General features: G+C 41.5%; 1 protein-coding gene across 5 annotated transcripts in view; it reads right to left on the bottom strand.

Moving 5' to 3' along the window:
- Window positions 1-1264: 1264 nt before the first annotated feature.
- Window positions 1265-25601, bottom strand: part of tbc1d1 (TBC1 (tre-2/USP6, BUB2, cdc16) domain family, member 1) — a 55938-nt gene continuing 31601 nt past the window's right edge. For all 5 annotated transcript variants that reach the window (XM_075462837.1, XM_075462839.1, XM_075462840.1 and 2 more), the window contains 9 exons: window positions 18668-18868; window positions 14356-14517; window positions 13637-13795; window positions 11484-11584; window positions 11183-11326; window positions 8381-8540; window positions 7211-7380; window positions 4231-4407; window positions 1265-4142 (listed from right to left, as the gene is read on the bottom strand). In XM_075462837.1, coding sequence (XP_075318952.1) covers window positions 3945-4142; window positions 4231-4407; window positions 7211-7380; window positions 8381-8540; window positions 11183-11326; window positions 11484-11584; window positions 13637-13795; window positions 14356-14517; window positions 18668-18868 — 1472 coding nt within the window. In that variant the 3' untranslated portion in view covers window positions 1265-3944. The remainder of the gene's footprint in view (window positions 4143-4230; window positions 4408-7210; window positions 7381-8380; window positions 8541-11182; window positions 11327-11483; window positions 11585-13636; window positions 13796-14355; window positions 14518-18667; window positions 18869-25601) is intronic.

The raw sequence follows: 25601 nt of genomic DNA, 5'->3' as shown, positions 1-25601 counted from the left end.
CATGTTTAAAAACTAAATATAAGACCAACTTAAAGGCTTACTGTGTACCTTAATGACCTGAATTATACCATCATTTACACATTAATTTTCAGATCACAGGGCAGCTTCAGTAGATAAGGTGAAATAGGTTTTAAATTGAGTTGTAATTGACTTTGAAAAGTCAAATATTGAAAATAAGCCAATAAACCTTTGTTGCAAATAATGACCAAGTTCTCCATGTGCTCGATAAACACCCGAACAGACGCACAAATTAACCACAAAACATTCGATTTTTCACACATACAGTGCCATCGAGGTGCTTGATCACAGTGCAATTGATATTAAACGGTGGAATCCCCACTCAGCCTCTTTAAGAGTTGGTTTCTAGGAGGATACAGACATGTAGTGAAGCTGAACGCAGGGCGGGGCAGGGCAGGGCTGAGGTGGTGTGTGGAAGGGTAAACGGATGCCAAGTCAAATAAAACTAAACTCTGCGTCATGGCACAGCATTCTGCTCAGCCTGGTAGAAAGACACAGACACACACACACACACACACTGTTTACAGGCGGTAACAGCAGCACCCCGGACAGCACGTGTTCCTGATCCCTGTTGGCTCATTCAACCAGAGAATTTTTTTAAAGTTTTAACCCCAGACGTGACAAAGCATCACTCCTGAACAGAAAAGACGTTTCCAACCCCTTAGCAGCAGGAGCTCTTACACAGCAGGTGTACACACACACACACACACACACACACACACACACACAAACTCTTGGCTGTTACAACACTGCGTAATTATTGACTTAACCAAGAGATCACGGCAGATTAGCTGCACCGGGCTTGAATGAGGCTGCTTCTGGTGGTCTGCAGGGTGGAGCCACATGTGGAGCAGTCAAGCTGATCAGTCACATCAGCACAGGAGGGTGTGTCCGGCTTCTGGATGCTATGTAAAGAACTCGACTCTCCTTGTTGCCGTTCCATGGAAAACTCCATTCAGCTGGAGTGTTTACTTTGGATGAGACATAAGCTACATCACTTATGCCAGCTACGGTTCACTGACAGTATTAATTATGGTGCTGTAAGGTGATGCTGCTGTTGATCCCTGAGGGGAAAGTTTCAAGTCCCACACAGCGGGACAAAGGTCATTTATGGAACTACTGGAAGAGGCTGTGCCCCAAAGTCCCACTTATCTTTGTCTTTATTTTGCGTTGGCATGTTGCCATGATTTCACAATGACAGCAGAGTTACAGGAAATGTGGTATCTGGAAGGAGGAAGGAGTACAGTTCATATGCACACACTACTTTAATAAGAAAACAAGGACGTGTGGAAACAGAAAGCATCCATCTGTGGAATATAGAGGAAATACAAAAACTAAAATGTCTCGTACATCGTCTTCTTGACCTCAGAATTTCATAACCAGCCTGCTGAGGGTCCTTTCGGTTACTGTAGTCCAGTTTTTCAGGAACAAGCAGCCTGCTGGGCTGAAGTTTGTCACCACTGAACCTGAATTTGAAACCAAACTTTTAACGTTCCTGTTCTAGCAGACCTTTCATTAATTACGGTATACCGAACGTGCACTCCAATTTCTTACAGTTTTTACTTGGAATTTGTTGAGTCACTGACGTCAGAATTAAAGAAGGATGAAGCCACAGCGGTAAATGCACATTGTCGCCGGTTTATCACACTCTCTCTCCTGTCCTAATATTCATATACGCGACTCCCAATTAATCCAACTCAATGAAGAAGGACAAACGAAACCAGCACTGGGATCAACTCGAGGTCGTCTTGCCAACGAACATTTTGACAGTGAAAAGAAAACGTTTTAACAGCTCAGCCGTGGGGACCGCTCTACATAACTATGTGGGCTGTTCTCTGTCGGTCACTTGTAAGTAGTCTCAAAAACAAAAAAAACCTAATGGCGATGGCCAAAACTCAAGCTTTCAAAACAGCAGACAGACCCAGAGGTAACGTGGTGGTGTTTATATCCATTTTTGTTCTATCCGTTGCTTAACAGAAATTCTGATTTTTATCTTGCATTCTCTCCCAACGGTCCCGACCCTTAACCCTAAACGCTAGCTTAAAGGGGTGGCTTCAGCCCCGTCATTTTAACAGCTGACTTTATACACCCAAAGCCCCACCTTGAACAGCTGGTCGATTAAAAAAAAAAAAAGAAGGTACAATCAGAGGACCTCATACGGGTTTAGGAATGCGAGGAGCTTGGTGAAACCTTAAACTCCCGTTGCTTTGACTAGGACTTTGTGGAAATCTAATCGCCATCACAATCACCTGGAAAAAAAAACAAAACAAAAACACAAAACATACACAGCAGCGGTCTAACCGTCTAATGTTCTACAGCTCGTCCTTTCCCAGTTGTGTAAATACACTTAAGAGTACATGCATACTGACAGAGACACAACTTGCCCCGGCATGCTTCTGCCATCGGAGGAGGAGTTCCTGGAAACAAATGTGGCCCATCTGTGTGCAGTGGGATTCCATACGCTCAAAGGCTTATTTGAAGCCTATAGCACTCAAATGGACTCGCATGTTTAGACAGGACGTGATATAACCTTTCACACGTATGCAGAGAGCCACACACAAAGAAAAGTCCGACTTCAGATGTGCTGAAAGAATATGAACTGTATATATATATATATATATATTTTTTTTTTTTTAAAGTACGCAATAACAAAAATAAATCAATAAAACAGAAGGCATGTGCAACAAGTGTCGGGTAAAAGCAAAATATCTTTACAGTGTAAACCAAACAGGTCTATTGCAATCAGTGGAGTGCACGAGAACACAGACACACAGTAACATTCAGACGTCCGCAAAAAAACAAAAAAAACGCACCGAGCTGCGGCTCGGGTTGAAGGAGTTCAGTGTGCTGAATACAGTAAATGATTTACAGGTGAATGATTGTCTCAACAGTACAGGCTTCACACCCAAGCGCCTCGTAATAATTTAAAGTAGCTGATTGGTTAAAGTCCGTGCTTCCCCTCGCTGGAAAGGGAGAGCTACCGTTTGAAATGATTCCATCCACACAGATGAATCAACCTGCATCCAAAGGTGAAAAAAACAGGATGTGAAATGGACTGAATTTATTGTGTTACTCTTCCTGTGAGCGACTGAGGCGAAATGAAGTCAAAACACGCAGTGTCAGGAAACCAAATGTGAGATGCAAGGCAAGAAGCAAAAATAGCTCCACCCTTGACCTCTCAAATATCTGTACCGACATCCAAGGCCCATCATCATTTAGCTCAAGTCGTATTCGACCTTTTACACCAGATAATCAAACAAAAAAAACTCTTTATCATGATGTGTCCCTACATCTCACTTTCTTCACCTTACACGCTTTTTTAAAATGTATTCTTTTTTTTTGGGAAATTCTTTCAGAATTGCTTTTATGTAACAGTGATCGTCACTATGTTTCAGAATACTGTGTAGTGGAGTCTTTGTTCTTCTAGCTAAAGCACGAGGACATTCTTTGGCCATTTTTGCCTTCTTGCATCCGTCAGAGTGAATCAGGTTGCTCTCTAAGATCCAAACATTCAGGGACAGGAGCCAAAGTAACTGTTCAGTTAAGTAGAGACCCAGTGCTATCTGTGGGGATTGTAGTCAAATCACGTTTATACTTGTTAGAGCAGGGCAAGACGTCCTATGCTGGATTGTTTTCCCCCTCGGTTTTAAACTAATATTTTGCTTAATTTCCCCTCTTTCTTCTGTTTTAGGTCCAACAACTTCTGTGTCTCCTCTTTTAATTAAAATATTCTTGAGGTGGGAGCTGCGGGGTCGGGAGCCATCATAACGACCTTCTCCTCTTGGGCTGTTCGCAGCTGGCTCCTCCGTCAGAGCACCTCACCATTCCGACAGGTGACAGATGCAGTTACAAATCCTTTGGAAGCGTGAGCGGGTCAGGTACAGAGTCCGCTGCCCTGCCGTCCAGCTTGGATGCGTCGGTGGCTTTCAGAGGGTCGGGGGGAGCGGGTGTCCATCAGGGCTGTTTATTCCCAGGCTGGTGAAGAGGTTCTGGAGGTGCGTGACGGCACTCAGAAGCTCCATCTTCTCCTCTTCGAGTGCAGAAACCTGCTCCTTCAGCCTGCCCTCCGACTGGGCCAAAGCCTCCACTCGACTCTCCAGGCAGCAGACTCGTGCGTGGGACACCTGCGTGGGAGGGACGAGGGACAGACGGTTTAAATGAACACTCTGCAGGAGCACTCGACTTTCCTTATTCGTTAGCATCGTTGTGTACCTGCAGCTCCTCGAGAAGGTCCAAGTTCTGCTGTCGGAGGCTCTGATTGGTTCTCTCCAGCTGTGCAGCTCGCTGCTGCTGGTTGAGGGTTGGGGGTGTGTCCAGCAGCTCATCCTGCAACACATGGTACTCCACCTCATAGGCCTGGAGCTGCTTGGATACATCCATCTCACAAACCTGAAATGAAAGAAATATAGATGGATCGAGGTGCCGGGGTGGGTTTATCGAGAACGCAGCACGTTTGTCATGTCATGTCATCAAAGACATTACTGAGAGCCACAAGCCCACATTTCAGGCAGTCGGAAAAACAAACGTATTCAGAGCGAGCCCTCAGCAGGGTGGTGGCAGTCACCCAAGTGCACCGGTGTCACTCGCGTATTGTTAAAGGCCTTTCCTTTTATTATATTCAGGACTCAAGAGTGCTTTGGAACAACAAAGCTGAGGCAGAGCTACCTTTTCAGTGACGCTCGTTTGTTTGCCAGCGAGCAGGATTACGTAAAAAGTGAGACCTGGACAACTTTCTTCAACACTTTTCTCTTTTTAAAAAAAATTACATTTTTTTGTGATGTTAGGTTGCTGAATGTTTTCATTCATAAAACACTTGGAGGCACATTGTTCAGAATATTCAAAAGGAAACAAGGAAAGAAAAAAACAAAAAAAAAAGAACAGACATACCAAAGTTATCTAACAGTCATTTCCTTGGAAGTGAGTGTGATGTCAGAACAACAATCAGTTCAAATCATTGTCACACACACACTCTCACACACACACACTCACATCAGCAGAAATCTGGCCTAGACAAATTCCACAAACAAAGCAGCTCTCTTTGGGGTTGTGTGGACATGTTTATATGTGTTTTATAAACACAAACGCTGGAAAGCAATCATGTTCTTTTTTTTGCTTTACATTCTCAGTCTGAATCTCAAATGTCAGTGCCGCATTCAATGCACCTGGGAAGCTTTTAAACGGTTTTATTTTCCGTACTTTGACTGTTTTTGTTTTTTTGCTATTTATTCTTCTTAACTTTGATACAAAACACCGAACTGTCACTGTGTTTGAAACGCCATATGAAAACAAACTTGTCTTTTGTGACAAGACTGTGTACGAGTTGCAACATCGCACTTTTGTGTTACTGTGAATGCAGCATCACTGGAGGAAGTGTCCCGCCATGGGACTATTGTTTTTAGTTTTCATGTTTCAGGTCCAGGTTTTGATTTTCAGTTCATGTTTAGTTTTTTAGTCATGTCTTGGTTTTTCCCTTCACTCTGTTAATTAGTTAATTCCCCTCACCTGTCTGTCATTGTCTCCAATCACTCCCAGCCCTCTATTTAGTCTCCTGTCTCCCCTGTCTTGTCGCCGGATCTTTGTTTGCCATTCATACCTGACCTGCCTACCTTGCTTGCTTCATGTTATTCCCATGTTCCACGTCGTTTTCGTAAAGTTAAGTATTTATTTATTCTTGCCATGCCAAGTCCTTTTTGTTTTCTCAGTAACATTTTTTGAATCCAGCTTAGCCACGCTTTGTTTGCTTTATTGTTTTGTGAAATAAATCCAGTTTTTCTTTTGAAGTCCGCATCCGTGTCCTACATTCCCTTCACCCTCAACCCCAAAACCTGACAGGAAGGGCCAAGTTGAGAAGGCAACGAATCCAGCTTCAAGCAAAAAAAAAGTAACAAAGTACGCCTTCAGCTTTTTGTTCTGATTTTGTTTAAAAGTTCATTTTCTTTTAATTACTGAAGTTTGGTTCACTTCCAACAATTCCTCAGCATGACAGCATCATACCTGACAAAGCAAACCTGCTTTAAGTGACCTTAAGAGTTTGAATCGATGCCAAGACGAACAGTTGCATGAAACCAAAGTTCCCTAAAAAGAATGGAGGGAAAAAAACCCAACAAAAAAACAACCTCTTGATGTCACTCCCTGTTGTTTTGTGCTGAAACTATGAGTCACAGCACACTGACAATCTAAGGTGGAAAAGCGCCACCAGTTTGCCATCTCATGCTAAATAATAATATAAACGCATACCAGCAAACGTGTGCCGTACCTTGATAACATCTCCCTTCTCAACTCATCAATCATCTACTGACATACCAAGGTTCACTTATAACAAGTATCCTACACAAACCTACCATGACATCACTTTGAGGTGTTTTGTTAACGGAGTCATTAGACAAGTTTGCCCAGTATTACTGACACAGCTCTTTTCCTAAACACTGAGGTATGACATAAAGGTTGAATGACAGGTCCACACCCAGCGGCTGCTCTAATCAACAGCTGGGTGGGGGCTCAAACAGATAGCCTATGTGGCATCATCAGTTTCCTCCTTGATCTATCTAGAAGCAAACGTCTGAGTTTTTATGGTAAAAAAAAACAAAACAAAAAAAAAACGACAGCCGTTTATCAAGCTGAGATGAGAGAAGTTCAGTGTTTAAAGCGACACTTTACAACACTCTACAGGAGCTCATCTGGCCACTGACTCACCTGTTATCTAATCTATGCAAATAGATGTGCTGTATTCAAAGGAAAGGTGACAAAGGTTTTTTTTTTTTTAATATTGTGAAATACTTGTTTTTGAGACCGAAGCAAAACTAATCGTTAAACTACTTTCACATATTTTTTTGGAAAAATGTAACAAACCAAAATGATTTGAAACTAGCATGTTTTTTTTTTCTCTTTTGGATAAATTTCAGTGTCGTCCACCAAAAACTTTATTTCACAGATTGTGAAAAGACTGTAAATATGAAATTGCCTGCCTTGACTCGTTAGGTATGGACTTCTGGATGCTGTAAATATCAGTAATGGAAGGCAGATTATGAAAGTTGGCCAACATTTAAAAAAAAAAATGTATTGATTACCAAAAAGAATTAGGACAATGTGATGCGATATTCCGACAATCATGTCCTAACAAGTAAGCATAGTTAGATCAGCTCGTTTGTTTAGTTCTCCACGGAGGCAGGTCAGCTGTTACTGAAGGCCTCACCTGGTTGATGGTTTTCTCCATCTGCACCAGGCCCAGGTTGGGCAGCGTGGTCTTGATGAAGTCCACTATGGACTCCAGGGTGTCGTGCTGCAGGATCAGAGGCTTGTGGCTCCCCAGCAGGCTCAAGGCTACCTTAAAGATGACCTCTGAGCCCTGAAGGAACAACATATCTGAGAGAAGGGGAGGAGAGAAGAAAAAAAAGAGCAAAAGTTAGTGAAGCAGAGGGCGAAAGAAAAGAGAAGACACAAAGAGATGGGAGGATATTAAAGGCTATGACGTGAAAACGTAGAATCAATAACAGCAGGTGTTGACAGGAAAGCTTACTGTATTTATCACTGACTTAAAGGCTTCTATTAGAGAAGGATGATTTGACGTCAATATGGAACGCTTGAACAAACATAAATATAGGCTAGGTTGAATCCGGAGTGTGCAGTGTGCTTCGAACACTTCAGGGTGACGTATGGGTTAGGCAGGACAGCATGACATCGCAAACAAGATTAAGAAATGGGAGTGGAGGTTTGGAGCCCCACATACTATATCAAACTCGCCACGGCAGAAAGATGATGATGATGATGATGTCCTTACTCTTGAGCGTGCACACGCGCGCACATGCGAGTTGTTATGCTCAGATGAACACACAGAGCCAGTAAGTCTGGTTCAGTTACAGAAAAATATACAAGAAATTAGGCATGAAAGCAATAGTTGGTAAGGAATGAGAGAGAGATACCGAACAGTGGGTGTGATATTTACACGTGATAAAATGATAAAAGAAAAGAAAAAGAGACAGATGGTAGTTAATCAATGTGTACTTTGTCTCCAATGTGTCTCCGTGACTCAGCTCTGAGACTTGAATCTCAAGAGAAAGCGGATCCAGTTTCAAGAAAAACTTGTATTTATTATAAATCTATCCTTTCCGTGATGAGCACAGCCACTTCCAGCAGTCTTCATTCAGACTCATTATCTCAGTCTTTTATTTTTCTGTCACGCCTTCAGTCACAGTTTGCTCAATTTTATCTCGCTCCAACGCTCCTCCTCCCTGCCATTTATCACTCGGGTTAGGAATCTAATTAGAAAATTTAACTAGGGACTAATCATGAAATAACTGACCGAGCAGAAACAAAACAAAACTGTGTTTTGTGAGTGCAGAACCATAGAGCAATGAGATCTTACCGAAAACACGGGCCACGAAGCCAAGAGGGAAGTGAGAGGCGAATAAAGTGAGGAACCAGGGGGTGGCGTACAAGCTGGGCCCGATCTCCTGCTGCTCCAGGTGGCCGTGCAGATCTCTGTGGTAGTCATGGAGCAGGCGCGACAGTTGGTACATCTGAATCTGACACCAGAAAAGACGCCGGAGGTGAGTTTGTCGTGCTTTTATGACTTTGTGCATTTAAAGCAGGATGTACCTGGATGTAGCTGGATGAATGAAAGCTGTTACACATTAAAGTGCTGCATCACTGCTATGGAGCCCACACAAATCCACTGTTGCATTATCTAACCTTCATGAAAAAAATCATCCAACTACAGCATAACATGTCGGCGCCACGCCCGTTACACTGAGGTTATAAGAACTGAACTGCGGTCAGCTTTTGTTGGTTGTGGGATGCTGGTGGACATCAGGAGTGAAGACTACACGAAACGAGGCTCAACAATCTAACAAAGTATACAAAGATTGCAATAGTTTACTTACCACTAAAGATGCTTCTTATTGTTGTGCTTGACAACCAAAATAAGTGAAAGTAAAGATAAATCTGAGGGAAAACCAGGCAACAAAAACAGCACTGTTCATAACTTTTTCGAAAATGACACGAAATATTAATAAAACAGTAAAGTAACCGTTGATTTCTGCCAGAGAAAAGCAGTCCTGACCTCTTGAGCTCTGTATAATGGGCAATATGGAATTGTACTCATATCTTAATGCTGAGATCTTCTTTAGAACTTCAGGCTGATTATCCACTCTATATAGTGCTTCTAGATCTGATAGTTGACTATCTATTTCTTTCTGATGAGTTTGACATTGATGAGCTCATGGCAGAAGCTCTTGGAAAAAGCAGCCTGCTTAGGAAAGTTAAATGTGAAGATCTCTTTGCAAAAGGGGCTCGATACCACGAGACCTGTCGTAGCAAGTTCAACCAAGAGTACTTGAATCATGTAAGCAAGTTGAAAAGGGCAGCTAAGTGTGCGTGGTTAATTTTTTTCTCTCATAAAGAGTGGTTCTACCATCTCAGTGACCTTTCCATTTGACTGCTGGTGTCAAAATCATCAGAAAAAGTGTGTTAATTTGTCTTTGTATGATGTCTGGTTTAGGAGTTATGAAAGCTGGCGTTCTATTGGTGTTTTCGCCATTCGTATGGACATAAATTCAAAATGGCCGCCCAAAAAAACCCCACGGGACACAGTTGACCCGGACAACAAGCAAAAATCTTAAGTAGACACCTTAAATGTCCTAAAAAAAACATGTTTCAAAAACGTTTGTCTCTGGGACATTGGGACCCCTCCTTCCTACTAGACTTCGCACACGAAGCTGACAATCAACTGTGAGAGGTGCTGATGAACGTCTGCCACGCGATATGTAATGAGCACTCGCACCCAGGTGCTGTTTTTCTTTCTTTTTTTTTTAAACTGTCATGTCGATCACTGTGTGAGGTTCCTCTGACTGACTGTTCAGCGTAGCGAATGAGACGGGGCACAGAGTAGCTCCCATTTTTTTTCGTCCTCATCCTTCCAAAACAAGTTCAGCTTCTCACAGGAAAGTGACCATGTGGAGCAGAAAAACCTGAAGACCAACAGTTAAGCAGGATTTAGTAGAGAACAGCTTTTGCCTACTCTTGGTTCCCCATGTCAGTTTGGTGTATTACGGTAGATCCCTACAGAAAATTCTACTTGACCCATGAACCATGTGAATCGTTTAGCACACAGTCCCACCTGATACCTCAGCACTCCCACTGGCATCCTCCCTCCTTTGCTGCATCACCCAATTTAAGAATAAATAAACCTTCTGAGAGAAGAAAAAAGAACAAATAGACAGCTTTTTTTTTTTTTATAAATCAAAGTAGTTAAAAACAAGTGAATATTAAGATAAATAAATCATAAGTAATGAAAGTAATGAAAATACTATTCTAGATATGTCTGATATCAACCTTGGTCTGTTGCCTGGCGACCAAGTCCAGTTTTCTTGTTATCTATTGATATCACAAAATCATGCACACATACTTTTTGAACTCGGCTGGACAAAGTACAACTGATGCGCAAAGGCAAGAGATGCACTGCTCAGGTAGATCAGGGAGACTGGAAAGATGCGATGCAAGCCAGCACGTGGGCCGTTATCTGCTGTCATCCAAGTTAACCTGGTGGTGTGTTTTTTTCTCTCTCCCTCCTTGTGATTTGACAGTTTTTGCTTTATTTTTTTTTATCATTTATTTTACTTAAGTTGTATCTATGTTTCGTATGTACCATCTCTCTCCTTTGGAACCGATGGAAACTCTTCTCAGAAGAAAAAAAAAGGAATTGTGAAAGGTCACCACGTAGATAACACCCATCTAGAAATGCTGTGCTTCCAGCTAACTGTGTGTGTCTGCAGCAGGAGCATCATTAACTGAATCACAGAGTGAGGCCTGACAACCTCGAGCAAAAAACAAGTCTGGAGGCAGCCTCACGTCTTAAAGGGTTAATCAATACTTGAATCAAGCATTAATCCATCTCAACTTCCGCATAAACCAATAATCACTAACCATGTGTTTACATCAGCGGGGGTGCAGCAACATTCATTATTAACACAAAAATCTAAGCTAATCACTGAAGTCGTAAAGGCCAAAAAGGAAAAATGATCAAATCAACTCTTAATATACGAACGAACAAACCGAAAGGTTGTGACCGGCAGCTCCCATTTCGACATAGCGTAAATATGAATAGATCAGGGTGTACGGTTAGCTGGGCCAGATTCTGCGAGAGATACTGAGCATGTGTATATTTTACCTGCAGGATAATCATATCAGGTCTGTACTGTTTACGAAGCCCGACGTCATACATCAGAAATTTGAGCATGTTGAAGGCGTCCTCTTCCCCCATGTGTAAAAGCAGCACTCCGGCAATGAAGGACAGGCCCTGGCAGTAGCCAACCTGTAATGACAACAAAAACCAACTTGAGGTTTACACGACAGGGCAGAGATTAAGTTTTAAGCTAAAAAGACAGTTGACATTCAGTTTGTTCCACTGAGTTAGGAAAGAAACGTGGACCATGAAAAAGAGGAAATGAGACGAAAAAGAAAAATGATACCTCAGGGTCCAGCAGTGAGTAGGCTTTCAGTATATTGTATAGAGACAGCTGTCCTGCCCCCAGCTGGGCTTGGAAATATGGATGAGTGGGAAAAGTGCGACCTGGAGCAGAGGAAGACATGTAGATATCAACCATCCATTGTGAAATATCAGCATTTCAGTAAAATGGCAGACAAAGTATGTATCTGATGTTAAAGATCAAACTGACACACCTTTCAAACACAGTGACACAACTTTTACACACTCAATCTGAGTGAAGTAGAGTGATCCACAAGAGACAGAAGCCTCTGGGTGTGTGTGTGTGTGTGTGTGTGTGCAAGCATGTTTGAACGAAACACACCGCTGAACTTCCCTTTGGGATGTTAGATTTCACATCTTGCTGCTCGTGTTACAAAGGTGCTCGGTGTGTGAGCAGGTATCAAGCAAGTTCACAAACCTGTTCCCGAAGACACTCTTTAACAAGTTTAAGCTTTTCAAGACCGTAAAACCTGCCTTAGAAGCTTAACATGTCCCCAAACATTGGACACGCATGTTGAGGAAAAAAAAAATAATAAAAAGACAAGATAATAAGGTTTTGAATCCATAAAAAAACATTCTCAATATGGGCAGACAGATAATTAGCAGGTATGTATACTTTGGAAATGACTTCTGACTCAAGTGTTCTAAGTACACAATGACAACCCTATGAAACTGCATGCGTGGAATGTGCTGTGGGGGCTTTAACTTTGTGAACATAATGTCAAGACTCCCTCGTGTACCTGAAGACAAGTGTTTCTGTACAGTATGTAAAGTCTCCACCCTGCATGCCGGAAGTGTCAACCTTTTAACAAACTCTTGACATCTGCACTGCTTTGACCTGCAGTCTCAATATAATACGCACTACAGTGCATTTCTTCATCTCACAACACATTGCACCTATTTTAAGGCATATCAGCAAACTGTCTCTGTGTGTGCTTTTCTCGCTGTCCTATCTGACATAAAGTCAGTAACAATTGGCAGATGAAAGACACAGGGTTAACAGTCAAAAAGCAGGAGGCTAAGTGCTACAGGGGTGGATGCGTCGATACAAGTATGCGGGTGCTAAGAGGGTGGGGTGAAGGGAGGGAGGACTGAATATGTGGGTTTTTGGGTGGTAGGTGTGAAGAGCTTTTGAGGCTGAGAGTGTTAGATTGAGAAACATAATATTGAGTAACTAGATCCTACAGTTACCTTGTTGTGGGGGGGGGGTTGTTATACATGTTTGTATGTTGGTCATTTAAAATGAGAAAATCAATAAACAGACTGGAGAAAAACAAACAAACAAACTAGTTATTGGTTGTGGTTATTTCAAGACTGTTCATTGTGACTCAAGAGAGAAATGTATCCCCCCCAAATGCATTAAACAATTTCTTATAAACATTTCTATTAAACATTATGTCAATTAATGTGATGTGGCTTAACTAATTAAATGGTAACATCTTCATTTTTAGTTAGTATAAATCTGTTAAAACACTTTTCCATAATGTTGATGAAATTCATGCCCACTGTAGCTAGCAAATTCCACAGTATGCCATTTTTGCAATATTTTAGTATTGAATATTTAGCTTTAAGAGAAAAACAAAGCAGCGATTTGTCCTGCGTGTAAGGCCCTCAGAGGGGAAGAAGTTGTGTTCCATCATACAATATCGACAAGTAAAGAAATAAGTGCACACATCAGATCCTTGCTGTTACACACCAGAGAGGTGAACTTTCAACAGACAATGCGAAGGTAAAAAGGCTAAAAATATCGGATTTCACGGCCTATTGGAACAGTGTGATCCAAGGTGTAGTTAACAATTTGGGAAATATGTACCAAAACTTTCTATGAAACAAAATGTCAACTCATTTGATGGGTCTAAAAAGCATTAAGATAGTTACTTTACAGTTATTGCAACTGCAATAATGATAATTAATTATCAATAATGACAATAAAATGGTTCAATGCACCTCTATTCAAAGCCTTACAATATCTCCTGTCTTGACAAAGCTGAATACAATACTCTTAAGGACTTTTCAAGACCTCCAGATTCCCTGTAAGGAATAAAAGATTGCATTGAGTCTCTCTCTCTCTCTGTGTGTGTGTGTGTGTGTGTGTGTGTGTGTGTGTGTGTGTGTGTGTGTGTGTGAGCGTCTTACCCAGGTCAATAAGAATGGCGTGTTGCTGTGAGGTGAGTTGTTTCAGCAGCTCTTTGTATGGAGTGTGATTGGAGGGGGGTCGGGAAGGGACCGTCTGTCTGAGCAGGTACTGTTCGGACAGAACCTTCCAAATCTCGCCTCGATGCTGCCTCGGGACACCTGTCGGAGAACACAGACAGAAGAAGAAAACCGACATGTGTAGAAGGCTTCCAAACTGCGTTTGTAGAATGCAAATCAGGAGAAAGGTCCGACATCTCGTCTTCAAAGTTCCAAAGTTCTCGTGTCCAAATTTTAGAGGCTCCAATAATTACAATACTACATTACTTTTTGCTATGAAAACAGATTTATTTTCAATCCTTGAGGACACATAGTTATGTTATTCTAAATGTATTTGTAAAGTAAGACGACCTCGCTTTGGCCAGATTGTGTTGTGGACTTTAGCTCTGTTTTGTTTGAGGCCTCCCTGTAGTCTGTGCAGAACATGCTGATTTCAGAAAATGGACAGAGCAGAGCGCTCTGCTCACAGGAGATAGACATTGTTTGGAAACATTCATTATCCTTCCCTTTGCTGAATTTTGAAAAAAGACGTAAGAAAAGATGTTACCATACATATTTTCAGTTTTGAAGCTAAGCTTTGGTCAATATTTGCAAATGATTGCCGATTTAAAAAAAGAACAAACAATCCCGTCCATATTCATTTGCGGGGGCCAAACATGTACCTTGAGCAACTGCAGCGTGTATGGTCTCTGCATCAAATTTGATCTTTGCTCTCCCAGGAGTTCCAAGCATCCTCTCCCACACCAGCGTGACCTCCTTCAGACACGGAGTAATTTCCTCATAGTCCAACTTGAGACGCTTGTTCTGAAGATCACTCTCTGAGGCTACAGTATACAAACACAGATGCAGAAAATACATGTCCATGATTCAAACTCCAAACCCATTGCTGTAGCCATTATTATGGTTTAATAGGCAAACCCACTCTCACCTGGACAAACCCAACCTAATCTCACCCACCCACCTGGATTATTGACTACCTGACAAACAGACCACAGTTTGTGAGACTGGAGGGTTGAGGGTTTTAGTAGGTGGTCAGCAGCAGAGGTGACTGTACTCTCTCCATTTCTCTTCCTTCCACCTCAGACTTCCAGTACAACTCAGTCATGTCATCTCTAGTAATATTCAGATGACTCTGCGTTGTGGGGTGTATCAGTGACGGACAAGAGGCCGAATATTGGAACTGGTAAACCGCTTTGCAGCACGGATAAAGAACAATCACCTCTTCTCGAAGGTAAACAAGACAAATGAGATGATTATGGATTTTAGGAGTAATCTAACTGAAATAAGCCAATCATAAGACTAGGTTGGAAATGCAATACGGAAGCAGTCTCTAAGAAGGGACAGAGCAGACTGTGCATCTGTTGGGGCAGCAGAATCAGAGACAGTGACTCAAAGAAACTGAAGAAACCTCATCCATAACATATGGATCAAACAAAGAAGTGTGTTCAGTCAGAGGCTTCTTCAGCTACAACAAAGAGCAGTAAAAGGGATCATTTCCGCCCACAGTAATAACTCTACACATCTTTTTTTTTGTCTGTTATTGATCCTTTTTGCTGCCAAATAATATCCCTCTTAGGGATTATTAAAGTATTATTCAATACTTTAATATTTTAATCCAAAAGAGAAATGGGATCAAAAATTAAATCTTTCATTGCAATTTTATGAATGACAATTAGTTCTCAACTCACCATGTAGGACTGTCATAGTCCTGGTTTAAGATCCTTGGCATGGTGCGTTCCATTCTCAAAATGAGGTCTCTTATCTTACCCACACATATACTTTACTCTTAAATATTAACCTGCAAATGCAGCAAGTTGAGATGCATCGCTAATCAATCCTGAATCCAGTTAAGACACCACGAACCTCACATTGCACTCATTCACTGTCATGCATTACCGTCAATGTTTATATCAATTTCTTTCATAAAGCACATTCAAATTAATATGACTTCAACTGACCAAGAGCAATAAAACAATAAAAACTCAATAAGACAGAGTGGGTGAAATCGATAAAACAATAACAGCCAACCAGTGAAACTGTAATTAACCATAAAGCCTTGTAAAGTTGAGGGCAGCTGCAAAGTGAGCCGTTAAATTTTCAGCATCATCATTTCATGCACTTCATAGCTCTGCATTTGCAGCGTCAAAAGAATTATTTTCAAAATGCAAACAGGGCCGTAGCTCAGACACTGGCGGACCCTCCACAACATCTTGTGGCAAAAATGAACACTGGATCACACGGGACACGATGTCCACAAAGCACCACTTTAACAGATCCAATTATACTCTAACTTTAAATGACCCAAAGACAGAAAGCTATTTGGATGTTCTGATTTTATCAATAATTTCTATCACTGAGTTTCAATAACTACAACACACTTCTGCTGAGTTAAAGCAGGGCAACGTGGACTTTCAGATGAAGGAAGTCTACAACAAAAACAGAAACTGAATTTTGTTGCAACATGTTGACTCCAGTGATCAAAGAAGGTGAGGGCGCACCCATCACCCCTCTACTTTTCCTTTCTGACAACACCCTTCCTCTCTGCCCTCCCCTGATCTCTTAACCCAGAACTCATCTCTTCGTCTCTTTCTCCTTTCTACTCGGCTCTTTACTCTGTCTATCCCATGTTTGTCTCATCCAACAGCCGTACTCTCCCTCCTTCCCAAAGCGGATGCCCCACCCTTTCCAATCATATGTGGTGTCCACCCAGTGACCATCTGCCACTTGACTGCGCTCAGGAGAGAGATATAATCATTCAGGACAGGACAAAGGCAGCAGGCCACATTGCGTTCCAACTTGCATAGATACCTTCCTGGAAATTGGGAAATAAGGTGCATGGCCAACAGAAGGAATTTAGCTAATGATTGTCTTTAGCTAAAAGTAGCCTGGAGCAGTTAAAACAACATCGTAGCTGCTTTAGTGGACTGCTTTGCACGGAACTCATAGAATAAACATAGTCTTCAGATAAGAAACTGTAAATTGAGAGTACCTCAAAAAGGATGAATTAGTTCTTATGAAGCGCTGGGTGCTGTGGCCTCAGCAATCAAGGACAGAAAAGTAGCAGGAATGACCTGGAAAGTGCAATGAGGATAATAAAGGAAGAAAACTTGGATGGAGCAGAAGCAGACACACCCAGGGTAAGAATAGATGCCGTCGGTGAAGCTGTGGCTACGTCGTCTCTCCTGTCATCCGTCTCTGGAGCAAGCCGAGTCGAGTCCATCAGGACTCGCTCACTGGCAGCGGCCCAGCTGGCGCTAAATCTCTTCACTTGACAATCTCTCCTCGCCTCCCACTCCAAATTTCTCTCCCTTTCTCTGCCGCCGGAACCCTCCGCCTTTGATAAGACACAACAGGACAGGATACCCCACCCTAGTGCTTACAAAGATACACATTACAATGGAGGCGCGTGCACACATTTTCATAGTTGACCCATTAACCGGCAGTAGTGGGAAAGATAAACAGGCGGAGTGAAGGGGATAGAAAGGTGGAGCACACAATAAACAATAGACTACAAGCATGCAGGAAAGCCACAGTAAGCTGAAGATGCACACATGGGTGTGCACCGTACGATCACCTTAGGTTTGTTTGTGCGCGAGGCTGGATAATGAATCTACTGACCCAGAAATATCTCCGACCACACCCTGCTGCATGGGCAATTATTTGTATCTATGTGATGGACCAAGCATTGGGTGTGTGCAGTGGCGGATCTAGGATATTTCTGAGTAAGGGGCCACAGTGTTCATAGAGGGGCACACAATTCCCTGTTTTGGTAAGTTACTGTATATACATTTCACCAGTCACACCATGTTCAAACACTTAATTAAACACGTAATTTAAAAAAAAAAAAAACTCCTAACCAATTTTACATGCATTTTTACTGTACATAGACAAAATGCTCTCAAACACACACACAGCATGTGAGAAAATCCAGCATTTTACAAAATTTTTTAAAACCTTTTTACTTTTTCACAAATACTGTCAGTTCAAAACATCTCTCTCACACACATACACAAAGTAGGTGGGTGACTACTGTACATTTCACTCCTCTAAAACAGCATTATTCTTCGGTTTTTGTGACGGGAACTGAACCGGACTAAAGACAGATGAGTGACAGGACAGGGGCACGTCAGGGGGCCAGATTTCAGCTGGGGCCAATGCCCCTGTGGCCCTGCCCCTAGAACCGCCCCTGGGTGTGTGAATTAAGGGTTTATATATAAAGCAGAAAGTTAGACGTGTGATGAAAAGATAGGTGTGTGTGTGGGTAGGAGCCAAGTTGGTCATGAAAAAATGTCGGTTCACTTGGCACACCTTGAAACATGCCTAGCAGTAACCAGAGGTGTGTACACACATATTCAAAGCAAAATATATACGATTTTAATTGGTGGTTGTATCCAATTTTATGAGACCCAGAAAAGCAGGTGTGTCACAGATTACATAACATTTGTGATTTGCATCCGTAAAGGCAATTTCCCAGAAGAAAACCTAATCTTACTATTTAGCTTCAATAAAAACCCATCACACATCAAAATGGTGTCTACAAGTGAGTGATTGCTGGTAGCAAGGTCTTGCAACAGAAACATGCATTCACGGTCAGTATTAGAAGTGGTAAACACAATGAGCTTTTCCACTGACACCTCCTAATTGTCTAGTCTATGAATATTTGAAGTTATTGTGTGTGCTTTATTTAAGGTGTGCGTGTGTGTGTGTGTGTGTGTGTGTGTGTGTGTGTGTGTGGGGGGGGGGGGGGGTGGATCATAACTAGACTTTGCAGTTCAACGTCTTTGCCAAAGCAGATTGTAAAGTGAGAATTTCCCTTTCGCGAAACTTATTTTCACGTCTCCATTTTGTGTATTTTTTTGAGATTAAGATTTAAGAGTGCGTGTGTAAAAACATCATAAGAGCTTTGGTTTGTGAACACAAAAATAAATCAAGATTTTCTTGGCTGGGTTTAATCTCTCCATTCATCCAGCTCACCTTGCAGTTTCTGGTTCTCTCTTTCCATTCTTTGCAGCAGGATCTGCTGCAGGATGGCCTTCCTCCACAGCTCCCTCAGCTCCTCTTTGCTCCTCTTTGTCCCTTCCTCTGGCAAAGCTCTCATGGATGTGTCCCCACTTCCTCCACCTGACACCTGGCCCGCACATAATCGACCCCCCTCTAGACAGGGATCTGCCCGCTCTGGAAGACATTTATAGTACATTACACCGAATTTCATCCGATTACGCTGGAGAACGAAGAGTCGTTTCTTATAAAATGTAAAAATGTGAATTCTTTAATAATTAGACTGAATTAGAAGCAATACTCATTCAGATAAATTCAATTTGTAAAGCAACAAAATCATAAATTCATTAAACCACCGAATATTTTTATTTTTTCCTTGACTCAGTTTCTCATTAGAGAGTTTAGCTGATAATTAAAACATTCCCCACAGCATATTCAGATTAACTCAAATTTGACAAATGGATTTATGCTTAAGTACTATACAGGTAAGTTCCCTTACCGAGTGTTTAAAGTGAAAGATTGCCACTACAGTGTTACTACATCTCAATAATAACCACCCTCTTGTCAAAGAAGAACAAGTTTTTAATGACTCTGTACTTAATGACACTGACAGCTAGCTTTACAACATGGATACTAAAAATGGTGTCAAAGTGGTGGAGCAATGAAACATCCCGATCAAAGTGGAGTGCATAAAAACGGAGCTTAAGGATGCAGACATTCGTCAGTTGGGTCTTGAACTGATGGACAAAATATCTATCCAGTGAGCCATAAGCAAACCTTATTTTGCATTCGTCAGTTCGACTAAATTTGCGTTTTCCATTTGCTTTTAATCAACATTTTTACATGGATATTGTTTAGGTATCAATAAAAATAAATAAATCAATCAATCAGTGTCAAGTAGGAAAAATGTAAGTTCAGCTCTCATGAAAAAGAAAAAAGAAAAAAAGAAAGTAATGCCAGGCCTCCATTCTCCATCAGGCACATAGACATGTGAATACAAAAGAAAAAACAACGGCAAAGACACAACTGATTTAATTGGGTGCGACGCACACACACGCTTAAAGTGAAAAAAACAATTAAGAAAAAAAAAAAGAAAAAGTGTTTGTGTGACTCCACCTCAAAGTACAGGGTGGATCCCAAACCTCAGACTTCCCAGAGTTGTTTAGAAGGAGGACATGCCAATTATCCAGATGGCACTGGCTTCTCTTTCAGTTCATTGGAAAAACAGCGATTGTGATTATCATCTACGCACATGCACACGCATACCTGAGCTTGGTTTAGGTATGCTCATCTTTCAAAAGAAATCCAAAGACTTTTTTGAGGAAAATTTAAAAACATACAAGATAAACCACTCTATTAGGACTGTGTATTTTATACCAGAGAATAACTTTGACATCTTTTGACTTTGTGTCTGACTTTGAGAGGTTGCACGACATGCTGAAACCAGCAGTCACTAGACAAACTTATGACACTTCAGTCATAAGAGAAACAAAGACACACTTGTGTAATATGAACACACACACGCACACAGATTGAAATCTCCTTAATCACACATGTATTTGTTTGACAAACACAGACAGTGACACTGTTTCTACAGAATGTTGGTAAGAGGTAAGGTGTGGAAGAAAAAGAAGAACAAAGTAAATGGACGCACTCGACACACGTATGCACACAGTCATGATCTCTGCTGACAATATTAATTCCTTAACCACTGAATGAACTTGCTTCCAGCCACAGTCGTATACATGCACAACCATGGAGCAGAAACCGTTACACACACAGATTCATCCATGAAGTGGCACAGTCCATTTCCCAAGCAAACAACTTGGCCAGAACCAGGTCGCAGCACAAACCCACACAAAGCACAAAGTGGGTCAGCAAGGCTGGTACTTTCCCTTGGCGCTGTCTGTGTGTGGACTGTCAACATGACCTTGAGACATCGCCATCCCCTGCCAACACACACACTCTCTCTCTCTCTCTCTCTTTAGACACACCCATGACCTCATGCGTGTTAAGCACACACACAAAAACACACCCAACTCTACTCAAATTTAGAGCTGCATTCAGCCAGAACAAAGCCCATCGCATTGACCTGCTAAAAGCACTGTTTTTTCCTACACTTGATGGCAGCTGACTCAAAACTATAGTTTGGGTGCAGACTTCATTAGTGCTGCGGACAGATGCCTTCCCTCCCGTTTAGCGTTTCATGTAAAAGGGGAAATTTAACACACAAAAACAAGCGTAAATCTCCCTAATCCCTAATGAACTGCATATTCGATGACATGGTAGATAAAATGAATACAATGGCCCCACATTCCATGATGCATTCATTAGATACAATTACTACCCCTGAACAAAATCCACATGGGTGTGTACAGGAGTTAACCTGATGGGAGCATTTAAAGTTACAATGAACCCACAAAAACATCAGCTTTGTGTGGGGAAAAATGTTGAAAATGTACTTTGTTGAACCCACAATGCATAGGATTAGGAAAGTATAAACTTTGGCATCCCCCAGTGGTACCATGACAAAAAGACACACCACGGTGTGGCTCCTGGAACAAAAATCTGTTTCCATCCAATTTCAATTCAAAATGAACTGTTGAAATGTTGCATCACACCAAATTGGCATCAGGCCTGTGTGCTTCATCTAGTTTGTAGCAAATAAACTAGGCTGTGCAGTGGGATCAGAGGGTAGGGGTATAAAGCACACTGCCCTTTGGTTGTAGTAAAGCGTAGCTAATAAGAAACAAAGAACTCTAAAGAAGAGGATACAAATAAATACTGTTCAGCCAGGCCAGATCACAGACAGTAAATACATTATGTACATAGTCCTGTGTCTGCCATAGACCCCTTAGAGCTACTTATGGGCAGTAGGAGATGGGTCTAAAACAGTCCCATTCAAAGAGTCAACTTTTCCCATGACAAAACTAAGCCTATGACGTCTTGTCACAGGTAATCATGGTGTCATTAGCTCCATTCGTTCTTCCTGACGTGGCTGGTGGCTTGTTTGAATAGAACTCCATTATCAAAGAGTTATTAGCCCTCAATGATGAGAATTTCTGTTTAATTAGTTGGCAAACTTGAGGGTGACGTCATCATGGCGACACAAACCTTCGACATAGTCTATGGGCATTTATGACACAAAATGTATTTGTCAGGATTCATCAAATAAAGCGTTATTGTAGCTGTTCTATATACTGTAAAATGTTACTTTTATTTTTGGCACTCTATTTCTACACCATCAGTAACTTTATGTCAGTATAACCCCATAAACGGCGTAAACTTTTAATGTCACTTATAGTGAATTTACTTGTCAAAACTTGGAAAGAAACGCTCTGACAGATATGATGAGGTGTCAATGTGTTTTTCTTTTTTGTTATAAAAGCGCACCCATGTCAAAAATTTCCTACAGGGAGCTTAAAGGTGTAATAGTATGACCAACCCAACTATCTAAGCCGTCAACACTTATGTGTACACATAAGTGCACATAATTGTCAAAACACAAAGGCCATGCAAGCACAAGCCTGTTTCCAGTGTCTCTTTGCACAAAGCAAAGACCGACGTACATCCATGTTACTGTCAGCAAGTACAGTAACAAGTGATTGACGTTTCAAAGTTATCAAAGGCGAAAGCAATATTGATCCACTTGTAAAAGTTTTTATCTTCTTGTATCATTCCCCCATGTGGAATATTTGACATCGATATCAATTAAATCCAGTGTTGTTTTCATTTGCTCAAGGCATATAAAGTCAAACTCAACAGTAATCCTTTGTACGCAAAAAAAGTTCTGAGAAAAAATGAAATTGCATATAAAAAGCTAAGAAATTCTGGAAATGTAAATTCCAAAATAAAAACACATCACAATGCTTCGCAGAAGGCCGAAAAATAGGTTTTGTTTTTGTCTCAGTGGTAAATAGCTGAAGGTTTTATTCCGAAAGCGCTCACAGAATTATTAAACCATAAATGCAACATTGGACACGATCAGTGTATCACGGAAATATTTTAGAGAGAGTAGAACTACCAAGAGGGGTGGGATGATTACAAATTCAAGTTCTTTCTGGGAGCAGCTTTAGCAAAGTGATCTATTTTCGCTCTCTTCTTATTTTGTAAACCCATCAAATCAAAAGAAAGCATGATACAGGGTGCAAAGGTTTTGTCACTGCTGCTCAGTCAACATGTGCAGACTGACAGCAAACAGCCGTCTCCTGTACATTTGCACGATGCAAGTACAGAAGAAAAAGCTACTTACCTAGCCTGGAGGTTAAAAATGACCAAAAAAAGACATTTGCTTACATGTAAAACATATCTGCCCTGAAATGTTGTTTCAAAGCAACTATAACACGTTTTCCCAGAGGCTAAATTCACAGTGATTGTTGGTGTGCTATAATAACACATCTAAGATTATTTCTTGAGAAAACTGTAAAACATACTGTGGGAGCAGAATTCCATTCAGGCTTTTAATATGTATAATTTCTCCATAGAAGGTAAAAAAACAATCCACCGCATATCCCAAAGTTACTCGACTTTGATCAGCTCTAAGGGCTCTTACAGACCAAACCAACATGAGGCACCAGCTGCAACAAGAGGCTCTAAGTCACTGATGCCATGGTAACGGCCCGCGGGCCGGAACCGGCCCGAATGGACATCACAACCGGCCCGGTTACATCAGTGGTTGAGAAGTTTTTTTAGTTTTTTTTTTAAATAAATAATACTATCATCAACAAATTTAAATCTACTTTTGTTTTTTGATCCTTAATGGTTTTAAGTATAATATTCATTCAATTAATTTCCACGTAATTCAAAAGTTTGTCTCTCGCTCGTGCCGGTCTCAGTCCCTTGGACAGTACACGCGCTGCAACAGACACCGGCAGCGCGTGCACTGTCCAAGGTACTAACTGACGAGTCGCGCGACATCAGTCAGGAAGGATGTTTTCTAAAAAGCGGAAGGTTGACTCTGAATGTAGAATCTTTCAGGAGAGATGGAAAGAAAAGTATTTCTTTTGGGAAGTGAGGGGCAAACCAGTGTGTTTAATTTGTTCGCAACAAGTGGCTGTGCCAAAGGAGTACAACATCAGACGACATTACGAGACCCATCAGGAGAAGTACAACGACTACACAGGGCAACGTAGGACACAAAAGCTAAACGAGCTAGCCTCATCCCTCCAAAAACAGCAAGCGGCTTTCTCGAAATGCCGAGAGACATATGAAGGTTCGTTTTAATTGTATATCTTCTCAAATTCTTATTTTTACGTTAAATGCAGCTGTTTTCGAATGGGGATTTCTGTCTCAGCGCGCCTCCGTTAAGTTCTGATGGCGTTGCCCCTGGCAACCAATAGCGTCTCCTGCCAACATGGCCAACCGTGACTCCTCATTCTCAATACTAACTTAACATTTTATTTCATGTTTAAAGGGCAGTGAAGGCAAGCTATGTCATCGCATGGGAGATAGCCAAAGCTTCCAAGCCTTTCTCTGAGGGCGAATTCGTGAGGACGTGCATGATTAAGGCAGCCGAGCTAGTGTGTCCAGAAAATCGACAAGCTCTCGCGAACATCAGCTTATCCCGACCTACAGTGACCGAGAGAGTGGAAGAGCTCTCCAGCGACTTGCTTAGCCAACTTAAAGAAAAGATTAAATCCTTCGTCGCGTTCTCCATTGCTCTTGACGAGAGCACTGATGTGACTGATTCATGCAGGCTAAAGGCAAGCCTGTGGAGGAATTGGACGACCCCGAATGGACCAGAGACCTAGCCTTTTTAGTGGACATTACCGAACACTTAAACGTTTTGAATGTTACTATGCAAGGTCGCAACAAACTCGTTACCGAGTATTACGACAGTGTCCGTGCGTTTCAAATTAAACTTGCGTTATGGAAGGCACAGCTCAGCCAGCGCAATGCAGCCCACTTCCCCTGTTTGAAATCTCTGCATGTCAACCATCAGAGCATGGACAAGTATGCAAGCTTGCTCTCCGGCCTCATGGGCGAGTTTTCCAATCGATTCACGGTTTTCACTGAACTGGAAAAGGACTTCTCGCTTTTTCGCTCTCCTTTCACGACGGATGCTTCCGAGGTCCCAGAGGGGATGCAAATGGAACTGATAGACTTGCAATGCTGCGCGCGGTTGAAAGATACATACGCATCTGTTGGAATTGAATCATTCTACCAGTCGTTGCCACCCGAGTACCCAATTATCACTGCCTTTGCAGGTAAAATACTCTGTATGTTTGGCACAACATACTTATGTGAGCAGGCATTTTCAGTTATGAATATTAATAAATCGAAAGTGCGCAATCGCCTGACAGATGCACATCTCAATGATGTCATGAAAATAGCAACGGCCCAGAGCCTGTCCCCCAATGTGGACAAGCTGGTGAAAACTAAAAGGCTTCTGGTTTCGACATGTAAAATGTAGCTGGCTTATCTCCTCATCTTTCATAGTGCAAGGAAGTAATGATGGGAATAAATGAGATAGGTATGTGGAAATGTTTGTGGGAGTTGATTGTTAATGTTAAATTTTAAATGTGCTATCAGTTGTTTGTTGTAATGTTAGGTATTTTTTTATTGTTAATGTCTACTGAATATTTAGTCACTTGGCCTGTTGGAGTAGGCCTACTTAACCTTAATACATTGTTTTGACTTCTTTAGGCCTATTTAGCCTGGCCATCTTTTTAATTGGCCTAATTAGGCCTGTGCATCGAGATTATTTTATGTGCAAGTTGTCAATAAATCTGATCAAAGTAATTTACAGTTTACTTATGTTATTTATGTGACCTAGTCCATTTTGTTGTTTTTAAAATATTTTAAATGTAAGTTACTGGCATGCAGAGGTTGATGTTACACAGTTATAGAGGGTAAATTGCTTTTGGCTGCCATATAATTGTATGCTTCATTGTGAGGGTATTGTATTGCA

This window comes from Odontesthes bonariensis, chromosome 4, assembly GCF_027942865.1.
Source record: "Odontesthes bonariensis isolate fOdoBon6 chromosome 4, fOdoBon6.hap1, whole genome shotgun sequence".
NCBI lineage: Eukaryota > Metazoa > Chordata > Actinopteri > Atheriniformes > Atherinopsidae > Odontesthes > Odontesthes bonariensis.
The sequence above is the reverse complement of the archived record's forward strand: the minus strand, read 5'-3'. Positions and strand labels throughout refer to the sequence as shown.